General features: G+C 39.0%; 1 protein-coding gene across 8 annotated transcripts in view; it reads right to left on the bottom strand.

Moving 5' to 3' along the window:
• Positions 1-314: 314 nt before the first annotated feature.
• NAA16 (N(alpha)-acetyltransferase 16, NatA auxiliary subunit) overlaps positions 315-13,789 on the bottom strand; it is a 64,701-nt gene continuing 51,226 nt past the window's right edge. For 6 of the 8 annotated variants that reach the window (XM_010846159.1, XM_010846160.1, XM_010846161.1 and 3 more), the window contains 7 exons: positions 9,386-9,599; positions 8,253-8,443; positions 6,149-6,257; positions 5,630-5,728; positions 5,176-5,319; positions 3,209-3,306; positions 315-2,444 (listed from right to left, as the gene is read on the bottom strand). In XM_010846159.1, coding sequence (XP_010844461.1) covers positions 2,247-2,444; positions 3,209-3,306; positions 5,176-5,319; positions 5,630-5,728; positions 6,149-6,257; positions 8,253-8,443; positions 9,386-9,599 — 1,053 coding nt within the window. In that variant the 3' untranslated portion in view covers positions 315-2,246. Of the gene's footprint in view, positions 2,445-3,208; positions 3,307-5,175; positions 5,320-5,629; positions 5,729-6,148; positions 6,258-8,252; positions 8,444-9,385; positions 9,600-13,789 lie in introns of those variants that run through there. The other 2 variants (XR_825783.1, XM_010846165.1) reach the window with 2 other exon arrangements.

The following is a 13,789-nucleotide window of genomic DNA, read 5'->3' as shown; positions in this document are numbered from 1 at the left end:
CACATAAATTATGATTAACTGGCATCTTTTAAAGAAATGGCATCTTACTGACAGTAACATGAAAAACTACATGTTTCCCAGGCTATTTAGTGACAAAGATAGCCTACTTCTAATATTATTAAAACACTAAAAAGAAGCCAAACTGTTGTGGCACTAATATTGGTAGGTGGTTATTTTTTTTTAAGTAAACTTGTAAAACTATGATAATTTTGTATTCTGTCAAAGAAAAACATTTTGCAAAAATATTGATAGTGTAAAGCAATAAAAAAAACACAAATAAGCAATTTTGGTGGTGTGAAGCAATAACACAAACACAAGTACAAAATAATTTATTACAGCATTATACAGGTTGGCATTATTTTACAGTGAATTCTTTTCTCTCAACAATTATGAATCTAAATATATACTTAGCATGAAGGAAAACAATTTTAATTAGAACAGTTTCTCTAAATCTTTTGAATTTATATTTGTCTTAAAAGGAAGTATTAATGTTACAGACATATTTATATGGTTCTGAAAAGAACACATTCAATGATACTATTACTGTTTTCTGTACAAGATAGAACAAAAGCTGCTGCTGCTACTGCTAAGTTGCTTCAGTTGTGTCCGACTCTGCGACCCCATAGACGGCAGCCCAACAGGCTTCCCCGTCACTGGGATTCTCCAGGCAAGAACACTGGAGTGGGTTGCCATTTCCTCCCCTGCTAAATATTGCTCAACAACACTATGTTTTAATAGTTACACTGTTGCAGGGAGGAAGCCAATCCTGACTCCATGTTGGAAATGGTTTCTTTGACTTGCTTCTGTTATTATGATCACACTTAATGGCTTGGCTGGAGGACCCTGGCCTTGTGCTTGCCTATAAACTACAGTGCCTTTCTTCAGAACCCTGTCACCTGCAGAGGGCAGAAGGGAGAAATTACCACATCCCCTGACTGAAGCTTGCCATTATGAAAGATGTTTGCAAGACTAACAGTCTTTTTACTTTGCTTCCTCACCTCCTCCCATCTCTGATCTATAAAAGAACCTGGCATCCAGACCCTGTCAGATGGTTATTTGGAGGCACTGGCCTGCCGTCTTCTCGGTCAGCTGCTTTCCAGATAGTCTCTTCCTTGTCTCAACAGCTCGTCTCTGGGATTCACTGCCCTGTCGTGTGGCAAGCAGAGTGAGCTTGGACTCGGTACCAAAACTAGTTGATGTCTAGATTCTCACTGTGCTGATATTAAAATGTATTTAATAGTCAATGTATAGCTATAAGAGTAAGACTATCTCACTGAAATCTGTCTTCTGCCCCGTCACGCCCTCCTGAAGCACACCACTCATATATAGACTACTTAAACTCCCTGGGGACACACAAACCGATTTAGTCAAAAAAGCATAGCTCTGGCCTGTGGGTTAAGACTGACCTAGATATGCAACAAAGTCACTACTGAACTTCCATGGGTAAGAGGCAAACGGATCCCCACACCCTGAAGCATCAACATACAGCTGCAGTACCCTTATTCAACACACAATAGCGTTTTCATGGACACTAAGAAGAAAATGGTACAAGGTGGACAAAGTATCACACTAAAGTTAAGCTTTAAGTAAGTATTTGCCAAAAGGAGTTCCATACCATTTCTGACATACAGTTAATACTTGAATATTGATGTGCTTTAAAAAGCAAACAGACAATAACAAAACAAACCAAGAAGGGATCAAAACATAAAATTCTGAAATGAAACCTGAATCTAAAGAAAATAATACAGTGGAGCTGGATTCAACTTAGGTTAATTAGGAAATTATCATCGTTACAATATGAAGTGACAGCAACCATCACAATGTTGATAAGTGAAAAATTTAAGACAACTGTACAAGAACAAACAGGTAATTTTAACAGATTTTTACGTAAAGTGGCAAAGTCAGATGATACCCATTACAGCTGACCTTTGCGCAAAGCAACAGTTAGGTGCTCTGACCCTCCGTGTAGTCAAAAATACACGTACACTAATAGTCTGCCGCCTGTGCACACACAGTTCCTCCCTACGTGGGTTCTGCATCAGATTCAACCAACCGCAGACCACAGAGTAAGGTAGTATTTACTACAGAAAGAATCAACATATTAAGTGGATCCTTGCAATTCAAACCCATGTTGTTCAAGGGTCAACGGTATTTCATTTCTTATCTATATTAAAGTACAAAATGGAAGAGAAACCTTAACCTGAATTCAGCTTTGAGTCTAAGAGAAGTCAACTTTCTAGAGGATTTCAAGTTTCATTTGCCAAGACATCACAGTTGGCTGTGTGGTTCCGAGCCGCACCGTGACTGCCGACTTCGCTGAGAGCGGGCAGGAAAGCAGAAGTGAAGGGAAGCAGCCTGTGACACGCCATCCTGTACTCCTCATACTGGGAGTTGCAGCTCCCAAAGCTGCCATCGAGCAGAGCCTCAGAAACCTTTATTAAAGTCTATTAAACAAGGAAAAAAAGAAAACTATTCAAAAAATAGTCTGGTTAATAATCACCTTAATCAAAAGATGCAGTTTGTTAATTAAGCAACAGAAAATCAACAAGGCCTCACTCTAAGATACCTTCTTGCTATCCATAACAAGTAATCACCACAAAAAGGAACATTTAAAAAAATCAATTCTATGAGGCCTTGAAAAAGCAACAGAATTCTAATACTTTAAAAAGGTGAATCTCTGAAACTATAATCAGTCGTGTGTGACTTTCTGAGACCCCACGGACTGTAGCCCACCAGGCTCCTCCGTCCATGGGATTTTCCATGCAAGAGTACTGGAGCGGGTTGCCATTTCTTTCTCCAAGGGATCTTCCCGACCGGGGGATTGAAGCTGGGTCTCCCACATTGCAGGCAGACGCTTTACCCTCTGAGCCACCAGGGAAGCCCATAATTATTGATGTGTCCTTTATTAACAGTAATAGTTCCCATTTACTGAGTGCTTACTACATGTCAAGTACCTCACAGTTTACTATTTCAGTTAACTGTCATGCTAACTCTGAGATGGACCGCCTTTTCATCCTCAACTTACAAATGAGGAAAAGGACGCTAAAGAGGTAAACTGCCTAACATGATCAGCTCACAGTGAGCAGAGCTGAGATTCAAATCCAGACGTAACTCTGAAGGCCCACTCAGGAATTACGTTGCAAAGAGATGTTTTGTTAGCTCACTCGGTATCCACAATCTGTGGCTATCGGTTGGTGAAAAATCTTACCTTTACATTTTTATCTTTTATAGCTTCATCCAGTCTAGTGGCAATAGCAATTGCTTTCTCTTGCCTTGACTTGTCCAGAAAATACATCATTTTAGCACCTGAAATACCAAGACATTTCAAAACCAGTAAATGTGGACATCTTATATTTGATCTGAACCGACCAGTGACTTAAAATACGGCTCCAGGTATCCAGTCAGCAGTGGGCTGCACACGACTGTGGCCTTTTTCCCTAACTCCTTATTCCATGATATCCCACTGACAGCTTGGGGCCACAAGAAAAGTATTTGTATTACGTTTAGACACGCACACAAAAAGGCCCCTACAAATTGGGGCTTTTTCTGTGACAAAGAGATGGCTGTGAAACATTTGAGACCAGGGTTAACAACCCCACCCCTCAGAAATGTAAATATGGGCTACCCCTGTGGCATCAGTCAATATTTTAACTAAAATCATTTTTGAAACATGATACTCTAAAATAAAACACCTAAGGAACAAACTATTATCAGAGTAGTGTGATAGATGGACAACAGGAAAATCTTTGCATATTTATGAAGAAAGTAATTTTTAAACCTATTTTAAAGTAAAACCCAATTTATGTTCCCCCTATAAATTCATGGTCCATGTTCATTTTTTATTGGTCTCTTATTAATTTATATTTTTATTATTAATCTATAAGATTAGTATACATATTATTAGCTTTACTCAATTACATATCTGTGAATATTTTCCCTTCTTGGCCTTTTGACTTTCTTTATGGCTTCTTTTTTATTGAAGTAAAAATTATCTTTTTCTGAGAACATAATGTTTAGAAAGACATTTCCCATTATTATAATAAATAAATATCTCCTTCCATTATCCTGTATTTTTGATGAGAAATTCTTACCTGCCCTTACTACCAAGAAGTGCTGTAATTTTTCATAGGAATTAACTTTTTTCATAGATAACGGAACCAAGCAGTTTACCTTTACAACAAGAAAGCTTAGGTTAAAATATTTAAATATGTGGCTTAAAGTAGGAGCATAGTTAATTACATTGTGTACTTCATTAATTTTGTCCCCAGTTCCATTTCCAGTCTTCCTCTAGTTTGCATGTCATGCCACCTTGTCATTTTAAGAATTTGTATAGACTGCCTAAAATCCTTCCTGTAACAGGGCAGGATATAGTAAGTCCTCAAAACACAAAATATAGAAAGTAATCAAAATACAAGAAAAAAATAAGTCTCACATAACCTCAACATTCAAAGTCAACTAATACATGCTTCTCCTCAGCTTTTATGCTATGGATATTTTTACACAGCTGAGACTGTATTATACGTCAATTCTCTCTCTCTACTGCTTGCTCCTGTTGTAAATCTTTTGTATAGACATCACTTTCTATCACCACCTGGTGGTCCAGCCTACAGGACCACTGCTTCCCCTGTAACTGGACATTCATTAGATTTGCTTCCATCCTTTCCCTATCCTTACACACAGAATTCCAGTTAATACCTTTGACCTTAAAACTCTTTCTTTGCTTTGGATTCTTTAAAATTATTTACACAAGTATGTACAGCTATAGCAAAAGACAAAGTTCTTGATAAGAACGACAAGTTGTCTTTCTACTTGGTCAGGCCAATTCACACCTGCAGCAGTAAAATACAAGACCACTTACACACTACAGCTTTCCCATACTTTAGCCTTTTTTCAAACATGAATAACCTTTCCTTTTAGGTGGTAGGTTAGGTTAGAGATTTTTCTTATTTTCAGGGGAAGGCTTGTACTGCTATGAACTTCTTTCAAGAGTTGCTTTGGCGGCATCCCATAGATTCTGTACGGTTATGTTTAAAAATAATCTTTCCTAATTTGAAAGATCACAATGGTACTATGTTCTTTTTCTCTGATAGTTTGATCATCTTGCCAAACTTTTTTTTCCCATCATATTGTAACTTTTTGCCATAAACATTTTAACCCTGGGAGCTAAATACCAACCTGAAAGTAGATGCTGAAGAGAAGTAGCATTATGTGTGAGAAAATCCTCATTAAAACTTTCCAAATCCTTGTTAACAAATATTTTCTGCATTTCCTGAGATAGAACTTTGCTCACAATGTCTGGAAGATTACTGTGATTAGACACTGTAAAAACAGAACATTTACAGTCTACAGTATGTTTGGCCTGTCCTTTGAAACAAAATCAATTGAAATACATTCATATTTACTACTAAGCCTGATACATTTTACATAATAAAAATAGGAGTGCTCCTTTGGAATACAAATACATTCCAGCTTAAAATGCACTAATTTCTAACATATCTTTGCTAGTATCTTCATTTAAGTACTTTGCAAACTTTTTTCTTTGTACTAATCTCTTTCATGTCCAGCTTAATAGAAGACAGGCAAACTGTCATAATTACTTTTACATAAATATTACCTTTTTTATACTTACCAGATTTAGAAAATTTAATTAAACATTCATGTAGCCATGGGTTATTCCTGTTGATAGCAAAAGCTCGTTTAACAGACTGCAGCATTAACAGAAACTTTCCTGTGTCAGAAAAAATTAGACAAGTAACAGAATCAATATTTAAGTATGTTACTTTATTCTCTTTATTTTAGCCTCACTTAAAATCCAGACACAAAGTATTATCTTTCCTATAATCTTCAAAAGCAAAATTCAAAGTTGATTTTGGTTATTAGAGACTTTTATTTTCTAAAGAAATGCTTGAAAAATCAAGAATTACTTCAGGTAAACAATCTGTATGCCTATTCAAATAATTCATTTGATCAAAATATTCTAATCTATTACTCAGTAAAGTTTTGAGTAGCAAAGGAAAAAGGGATTAAGAGCCTTTGTGGGAGGTTGAAATGAAGGTCTAAGAAACAAAAACGGATCTAACTCACAAACATTATACTGAATATGGTCACCAATAAAATAAAAAATTAAAATCTGAATCCAAACTATTACCTTTTCTAAAATATATTTCAAATGCTAACAGATGAGTGTCAATGTTATCAGCAACAAGGTTCTTAAGAGGTATAAGAAACTTGATAGCTTCTTCTAATGGATTTTCTATCTATTTTGAAACAGAAAGAAAAATTATTGTATTTAAAAAGCAGGCACACAAGTCAAATTTCCCCCCAAATCTTATACTAATGCATAGCTGAAGTAATCTAGATAGTTCTTTTTATATATCTAAGAAGCAAGAAAAAAAATTTTAAACTATCAACTATAAACAAAGTATAGTCAATACTATTCAAAATGGAAATAGCTCTATTGTTTTCATGATTAGAAAATTCAAAATAATTTTATAAAAATAAAATACAGAAAATTATTCTGTAGACTTAATGAAGTGGTACTACAAATACCAATGTAATACCAAGCCCCTTGACATTCTAAAGTAAGGAGACAAACTTGAAAAAAAGTCAAGTTTAAAATACAAGATTCACAGTGAATAAACCAGAAAGCTAAATATTTCCCTAAATCTGGTTCCTAAATAACTATTAATATTTTGAAAAAATTGTGGAGATAAGCTACTATTCTCTTTGTAGCTAAAACATTATCTAGCCAAGTATATAAAATGCTGCCATATTTCACTGTATTGCTGCTCTAACAAATTACCAAAAATTTACTGTATTAACACAAATTTAGGTATTTCTCTGGCGGTACCATGGTTAAGACTCTGTGCTCCCAATGCACGGGGCACGCGTTCAGTCTCTGGTTATGATAAGGACAGCGTAAAGGGACAAAGTAGGTGATTAAAGTTAATCCCACGAGGCAATTTAAGTAGAAAAAATATGACGACCTCTTTAAGTTAATGATTACTCAAAGAAAGCAGGTTTACTTAACCACAAAACCAAGCAGCCTTGCTTGGCAGCAAAGCCACGCAACAGAAGCACAGGACGTGCCCCAAAACAATAAAAAAAAAACGGTGGCACGAGACCCACATCCTGCCCAGTGAGCTCAGTGCACTAATGATCCCGAGGACATACGCACACAAGAAAGAGTAATGTGTGAACCGAGCCTGACCGTGTAGGGACAAGAAAAAAGTCCCCACCCAACCTGGAGGAGAAGCAGGTGATGGAAGCACAGCGTCCGCTCGGGAAGACACACAGGTCCTCTTCCTCCTCCTCACTTGTGCTTTGATTACAGAACTGCAGCCGACTACGTTCTCGGACGTGGCACTCCCCGCCTGCACACCTGTAAGCCTCCCAAAGAGTCCAGTCTAACAGATCACTTTGCTCTTGCTGAAGTCTCTCTGCACCGAGGCATACAGGACTGTGGTACTAGAGTTCTTTGGAGACCCTCAAATGACACCAAACAGTGTCCGTTGGGCCACTAAGTTCCCTCATGCTGCATACTGCAGCCAAAACAAAACCCCACAAATTTATCTGACACGGTTCTGTACGTTAAAAGTCCAAAGTGGGTCTCACTGCACTCCAAGAGGGCTGCATTTCCTCTTGGAGGTTTTAAGGGAGAGTGTTTCCACGCCTTTTCTCGGCCTCTTCAGGATGCCCACCTCTCCTGGCTCGGGGCCCCCTCTCCTTCACAGGCAGCCACAGAGGACAGAGTCCTTTCCCATCACTCAGCGCTCCCCGCCTGCTGCCCTCCTCCCCTTAAGGCCCCTGTGATTAACCACACTGGGCTCACTGGGTAGTTCAGGAATCCTCTTTCTGTCCAGTTTTTTATTTTTCAGATTTTTTTTTGGCTTCACCATACTTAAGGCATGTGGGATCTTAGTTTGTCTTATTTAAATATAACCTTAAATTTCATTTGCCACCTTAATTCTCTCTGCTGTGTAATGTAACATATTCACAGTTTTCAGGGATTAGAACATGCATGCATTTGGAGGGCTATTATTCTGCCTACCACAAGTACAATTCTACCTATAATCTGCATTAGCCCAAACTTACATATTATCACCTAAAAGTAACTGACGACCAGCATAATGATCTTAGCTAATACTACAAATTTGGCTTCTGATTTACAGATTTAAATAAATCACATTTATAATCAGCACAGAACTAAATAATACAAATTTTATCAAATAAACACAGTGTATTCATCTCACCCTTTCTAATTTTTCAGGTAGAAGTTCTTCTTTGAAACCACTGGTTTCTTCTTCTTCATCCCGTTTTTTCTTTTGATTTTTTGGTTGATGTTCCCTTTCCACATGCTTTCTCACTTCTTCTACTTTAGCCTTTTTCTGAGCTCTTCTCTGCTTGCTAAGCATTTTCTTCAATTCGTTGGCTGACAGGTTTTCTGTAAATATTCAAATGAATGAAAACTCTGAGTCAGCGCTCTCAATTTCCTCATATTCTTACTCAATGCATATTATTAGTCTATCTGGCCTTCCCCGGTGACTCAGAAGGTAAAGAATCCGCCTGCAGTGCAGGAGACCCGGGTTCAATCCCTGGGTTGGGAAGATCCCCTGGAGAAGGCAAAGGCTACCCACTCCAGTATTCTGGCCTGGAGAATCCCATGGACTACAGTCCATGGGGTCGCAGAGAGTCAGACACTGCTGAGCGACTGTCACTAGTATGTGTGGGGGGAGGGGAGGACCTGTATGAAAGTTTTTAGAGAGTGTATTCCTAATGATCAACTTACACCCGGCACACCAAGGGCAACAGCAAATGCTGCGTCAACTAAAACTAACCGACTCTAGCCTAGCTCCTCCTCCCACACAATACATGGGCTTAGGCAAATCCTCTCTCTCAGTCTCAAGTCCCAAACTGTATAAAGTGGAGTTGAAGATTATCCTTTTGGAAAAATTCAAGAAGTGAGACAAAGCACACAGGCACAAGTGATCTGATCAGAAATCTGCTTTCATGCCACTATTTCTCAAATATTCTTGGGTACTGACATGTTAGTGAGTAAAACGTATTCAGATATTCTCATTGGCACTACTATTTTCAGTCAAGTAGGTATTAGAAGCTGTACAAATATATTTTTTTCTCTAAAAAGCTCAGTTATTTTCAATTACCACTTTAAAAAACAAAACAAAACATCCCATAAACATTATCAGTTACAGGACAACACCCTATCAACTTTTTCTAAGTATTCCCCCTACTTTTTTGGGGGTATATCCATTATCTAATGTTGCCTTCACACTCATTTGATAATATACTATTCCATCATGAAGTTAATGACATTCTGAAATTCTGTGTTCTCTTCAAGTCTCTTTAAGCAAGTCTCTTTAGTTACCTGAATTTCTCTCTTGTTGTTTGCTTTCACTGGTCAAGGGATTATCATACAGTTTCAAGTATATTTCAATAGCTGATCTAGCAGCCTTGAAATAAAATCCATGTCTCCTGAGTATATCTTCTAATCTCAAAAGGTCAACGTAGGCCCGAAGGGTCATCTTTCTCATGCAGTAAGTATGGAAGTCAAACTGATCGTCAGTTATCTCAGAAAAGTGCTTAAAAACAAAACCACAAAGTTATTCCTTACATTTATGTCAATAACGCCTACTTTTTTAAAAGAAAATTATAAAAAGCCTGTAAGATAATGTAAGCAGTCACAATTTCACTTAGTTGCCCTCTCCAGGGTTTAACATACAAAGGACCTCAAGTTGTTCTTTGCATTCAACTTAAGCTTCTCTTCCTTACATTCCATCCCCATTCCCTAGAAATCATGTTTCAGGATGATACCCAATTTATATGTAATAAGTCAGATGAGGGGAACTTCCTGCTAGTCCAGTGGTTAAGCCTGGAGGAAGAAATGGCAACCCACTCCAGACAGAGGAGCCTGGTGGGCTAGAGTCCATGGAGTCACAAAGAGCTGGACACAACTGAGCACCAGCAGTGAGGACGTGGTGCTTTCAACCCTGGCTGGGGAACTAAGATCCCGCAAGCCATGTGGCACAGCCTAATAAAAGAAAGGCAGATGCCCAGGTTATTTTTTAAACCTGGAAATTAGAATATACCAATACTTTTGTTTCAATAAATACTTCTCAGTATTCCCTCAAAATCAGCAAGGTAGAGTTAAACAGAGCTCTGAATGGAGACTAAACGTATACAGGTTTACAGTGAATGTCTATACATCAGATGGCTCTACTCAACCATGAACTCTTCAAGGACGAGCCTGTCATATCCATCCCCACTCCCTGGCACAGGGCCTAGCACAGAAGACATTCAGTAAGCACAGTATGTGCCAACTCAAGAGAGAAGCTGCTTTTCAGGCATGTGACTTCGTAATTTCCTACAGCCTCAGTTATTTAACCTAAGTTAGGAATAAAAAATATATATACAGCCAATCTCATAGGTTGTTAGGGGACCAAGTAATTATTTTAAAGTTCATTCTAAACAGTAAACTGCTTTAGAAGCACAGAGTGTTGTGGCTTTCTCTCACTCATTAAACTCCTGTTTATCTAACTATATCCCATTTTAGCAAAAGTTTTTAATCTGGAGTCTGTGTATAAACAAGCATAGTAATGTTTTCCTAAGGAGAGAGCTTGAAGCTTTCAACCGATTCTAAAAGTGTCCATGGCCCCCAAAGGATTAAGAACTAATCCCTTACATGAAAGAAAAGATGGCTAACTCCCCAACAAAACAATTTATACTTCTATTTTCTTCCCTATGTGCATCTCCACCTCCATCTTCTTTCTTTTCTCCTACTTTAGCTTCTCCAAAAATATACAGAAAAATGAATGATTCATCACACAAACACAGATCAAACTCTTCTACTATTTCACCTCCCTCTGTCCTGGGGGCCTAGTAACTCACTGTGCAGAAAACACATTAGTAACTATCCGTATCATTCGATAATTTTAGTTGTCTTGGTAATTAGAAATACATCATACACAGAATTACATTAAGAGCCTTATATTCTAAAATATTAAGATAAAAAAAAATAAACGCACACAGTGTGAGGGAAAGAAATGGTGAAAAAAATGACTATTCTACATTAGTTTATATTTACTACTTCACGAACCATGCTTTAATGGTATATTTTAAAGTTTCATTCCTCCCATCAATAACACAAATCAAGTAACTTATGAAGGAATTACATAATTGTTCATGGTTAATATAAATACCGTTATACCTAACACTATAATATCTCAAAATTCAATACAACTGAGGAAAAACGGCAGTGCCCCAAATCATGGAGCACATAACGAGATGAAAACGTCTTAAAGAGGTTGCAGTTTTCTTAGGGTGAGAAACCTTTATGTGTAAAAAAAGGCAGACGCAAGTTTCAAGAGACATTCCTAGAGCATGAGGTTTGAGTGAGGTCTCGAGGGAGCCACACGGAACCACAAGCGTGTGATCCGCCTCTGTATCAGTAGCCGCCCATTAGCCTGCCTCTCTCCAGTCACCGTCTTCCAGAAACAAAGCAACCCACTTATCCTAGTGTGTCTGAGGCTTTCTCAGTTCTTGCGCTCAAACCTCTGTGTCTCAGGAACCTGCTGAGGATGGCATATTCCTACTTAAGAGCAACTATGTCATCTTAGGCTGACTTTCTTAACTTTTCGTTTTGAGATGAGCATGGACAAAGGAGTTACAAAGGCGGTACAGGGATGTCCTATGTCCTCTTTGCTCAGTGTCCCCACCAGGTTACACCCTGCAGATGACTGCCAACACCCCCACCAGGCTACACCCTGCAGATGACTGCCAACACCCCCACCAGGCTACACCCTGCAGATGACTGCCAACACCCCCACCAGGCTACACCCTGCAGATGACTGCCAACACCCCCACCAGGCTACACCCTGCAGATGACTGCCAACCCGAGGAGCTGAGATGGGCTTGATGTGCGTGAGCAGTTCCATGTGACGTCACCATACGTGGGTCTCTACAGCTGCAATGCAGGGGACACAGGCTCAATTCCTGAGTCCCACATGCCGAGGGGCAACTAAGCCTGTGAGCCCGAACTACTGGGTCCACGTGCCACAACTTTGAGAAGCGTGCATGCCGCAACAAAGCTCTCCTGTGCCACAACTGGGGCCTGACATAGCCATGAACAAACAAACAAGTGAAAGAAGTAAGAGCTAGACCAACCAGGGCAATGATCTTAATTCCTTTACAGAAAATCGGTCGTTATAAAGTGAGTGTCAACTTGATAAAGATTAAGACGCAATGGAAGATAAAGTTACAGGCTTCCTTGTGGCTCAGTGGAAAAGTCCTCTTGCCAATGCAGGAGACATGGGTTCGATCCCTGATCCAAGATCCCACATGCTGTGGAGCAACTAAGCCTGCGTGCCCCAACTACTGCACTTGTCCTCGAGGGCCCTGGAACCGCACCTACTGAAGCGTGTGCACCCTGGAGCCTCTGCTCTTCAACGAGAGAGGCCACCACAACGAGCAGCCACGCGCTGCACCTAGAGAAGAAGCCCACACTGCACTGAAGACCCGGCACAGCCATAAATAAATACAATTATTAAAAAAAGATAAAGTTACGAATGTCCTGTGGTTTTGATCTACTGGAAACCTTAGATCTTATCACAAAGTTTTAGAAATACGTACTGCTTCTCTCAGATATAAATCAACACGCTAAAATGAGAAACTAATCACCTGAAAAAAAGGGGGGGAAAGGCTCAATTCTTGAAAGAAAAAATAGTTAAAAATATTATTCTGAACACAAGTTTATAGCCAATAGTCTGAAGGTGGTCATTCTGTCTTATTTTTAATAAAACTTAAGTTCTAAACATCGGATTGGGTTGGACTACATAATCACTACATGTAATCTTAAACCCTGTAAGGAAGGCAAGAAGAAGGCAGAAAAAGGACTACAATGGACCATTCTAGAATTCTAACATTTCAAATCCAATTAGTAAGAGTGCAAAGCAGTATGTCCTAGGTTGAAACTGCCTTCAGTGAAAGAATTCTTGAAGGCAGAAGGACTCAGTCTTTCTTAGAACTTAGTTCTCTATTCAATAACCTTCTGTTTAGAAGGTCAACTGCAAAATTTTATATATATATATATATATATATGTTATTTTTTTTTGCCACACAGCATGCAGGATCTTAGTTCCCTGAACAGGGATTCAAACTGTGCCCTCACTGCACTGGCAAAGCAGAGTCTTGACCACTGGACTGCCAGGGAAGTCCCCAAAGTTTTATTTTTGAATAAGGTGCTGTGTCTTTACTAAACTATTTAAAACCCAGGCACAAAGGTAACCCAAATAGGTATCTGTTGTATCTTTTAATTCTGTAATTACTCCTAAATCCTTATAATTGTTATCATTAAGAATTTTCTTTTAGATGACATTAATGTTATTAGAAACTAATTTCAGAGAGCTCCCTGGGGTCTGGAGATTAAGAATCAGCCTTCCAATGCAGGGGACCTGGGTTCCATCCCTGGTAAAGGCACTAAGACCCCCACAGGCCTGAGGGCAACCACGCCTGCTCAAGACAAGGAGAGAAGCCAGCGCGCTGCAACGACTAAGCCTGTGCACCACAGCCCGCGCGTCACAACCACTGAAGCCACGCTTCCCAAGAGAAGCCCTCGCACTACAACTAGAGAAGCTCCTTGGTGCCACGACACAGACCCAGTGCAGCCAAAATAAGAGAGAAAAATTAATTATTTCAGAAGCATTCATCAGCAAACATTCAATCACCCTATTTGTACTCTACACTAATGTTTTTCCTTTTAGCATGAATTACTCAC

The sequence above is a fragment of the Bison bison genome, unplaced genomic scaffold, assembly GCF_000754665.1.
Source record: "Bison bison bison isolate TAMUID 2011002044 unplaced genomic scaffold, Bison_UMD1.0 scf7180017864232, whole genome shotgun sequence".
Classification (NCBI taxonomy): Eukaryota; Metazoa; Chordata; class Mammalia; order Artiodactyla; family Bovidae; genus Bison; species Bison bison.
The sequence above is the reverse complement of the archived record's forward strand: the minus strand, read 5'-3'. Positions and strand labels throughout refer to the sequence as shown.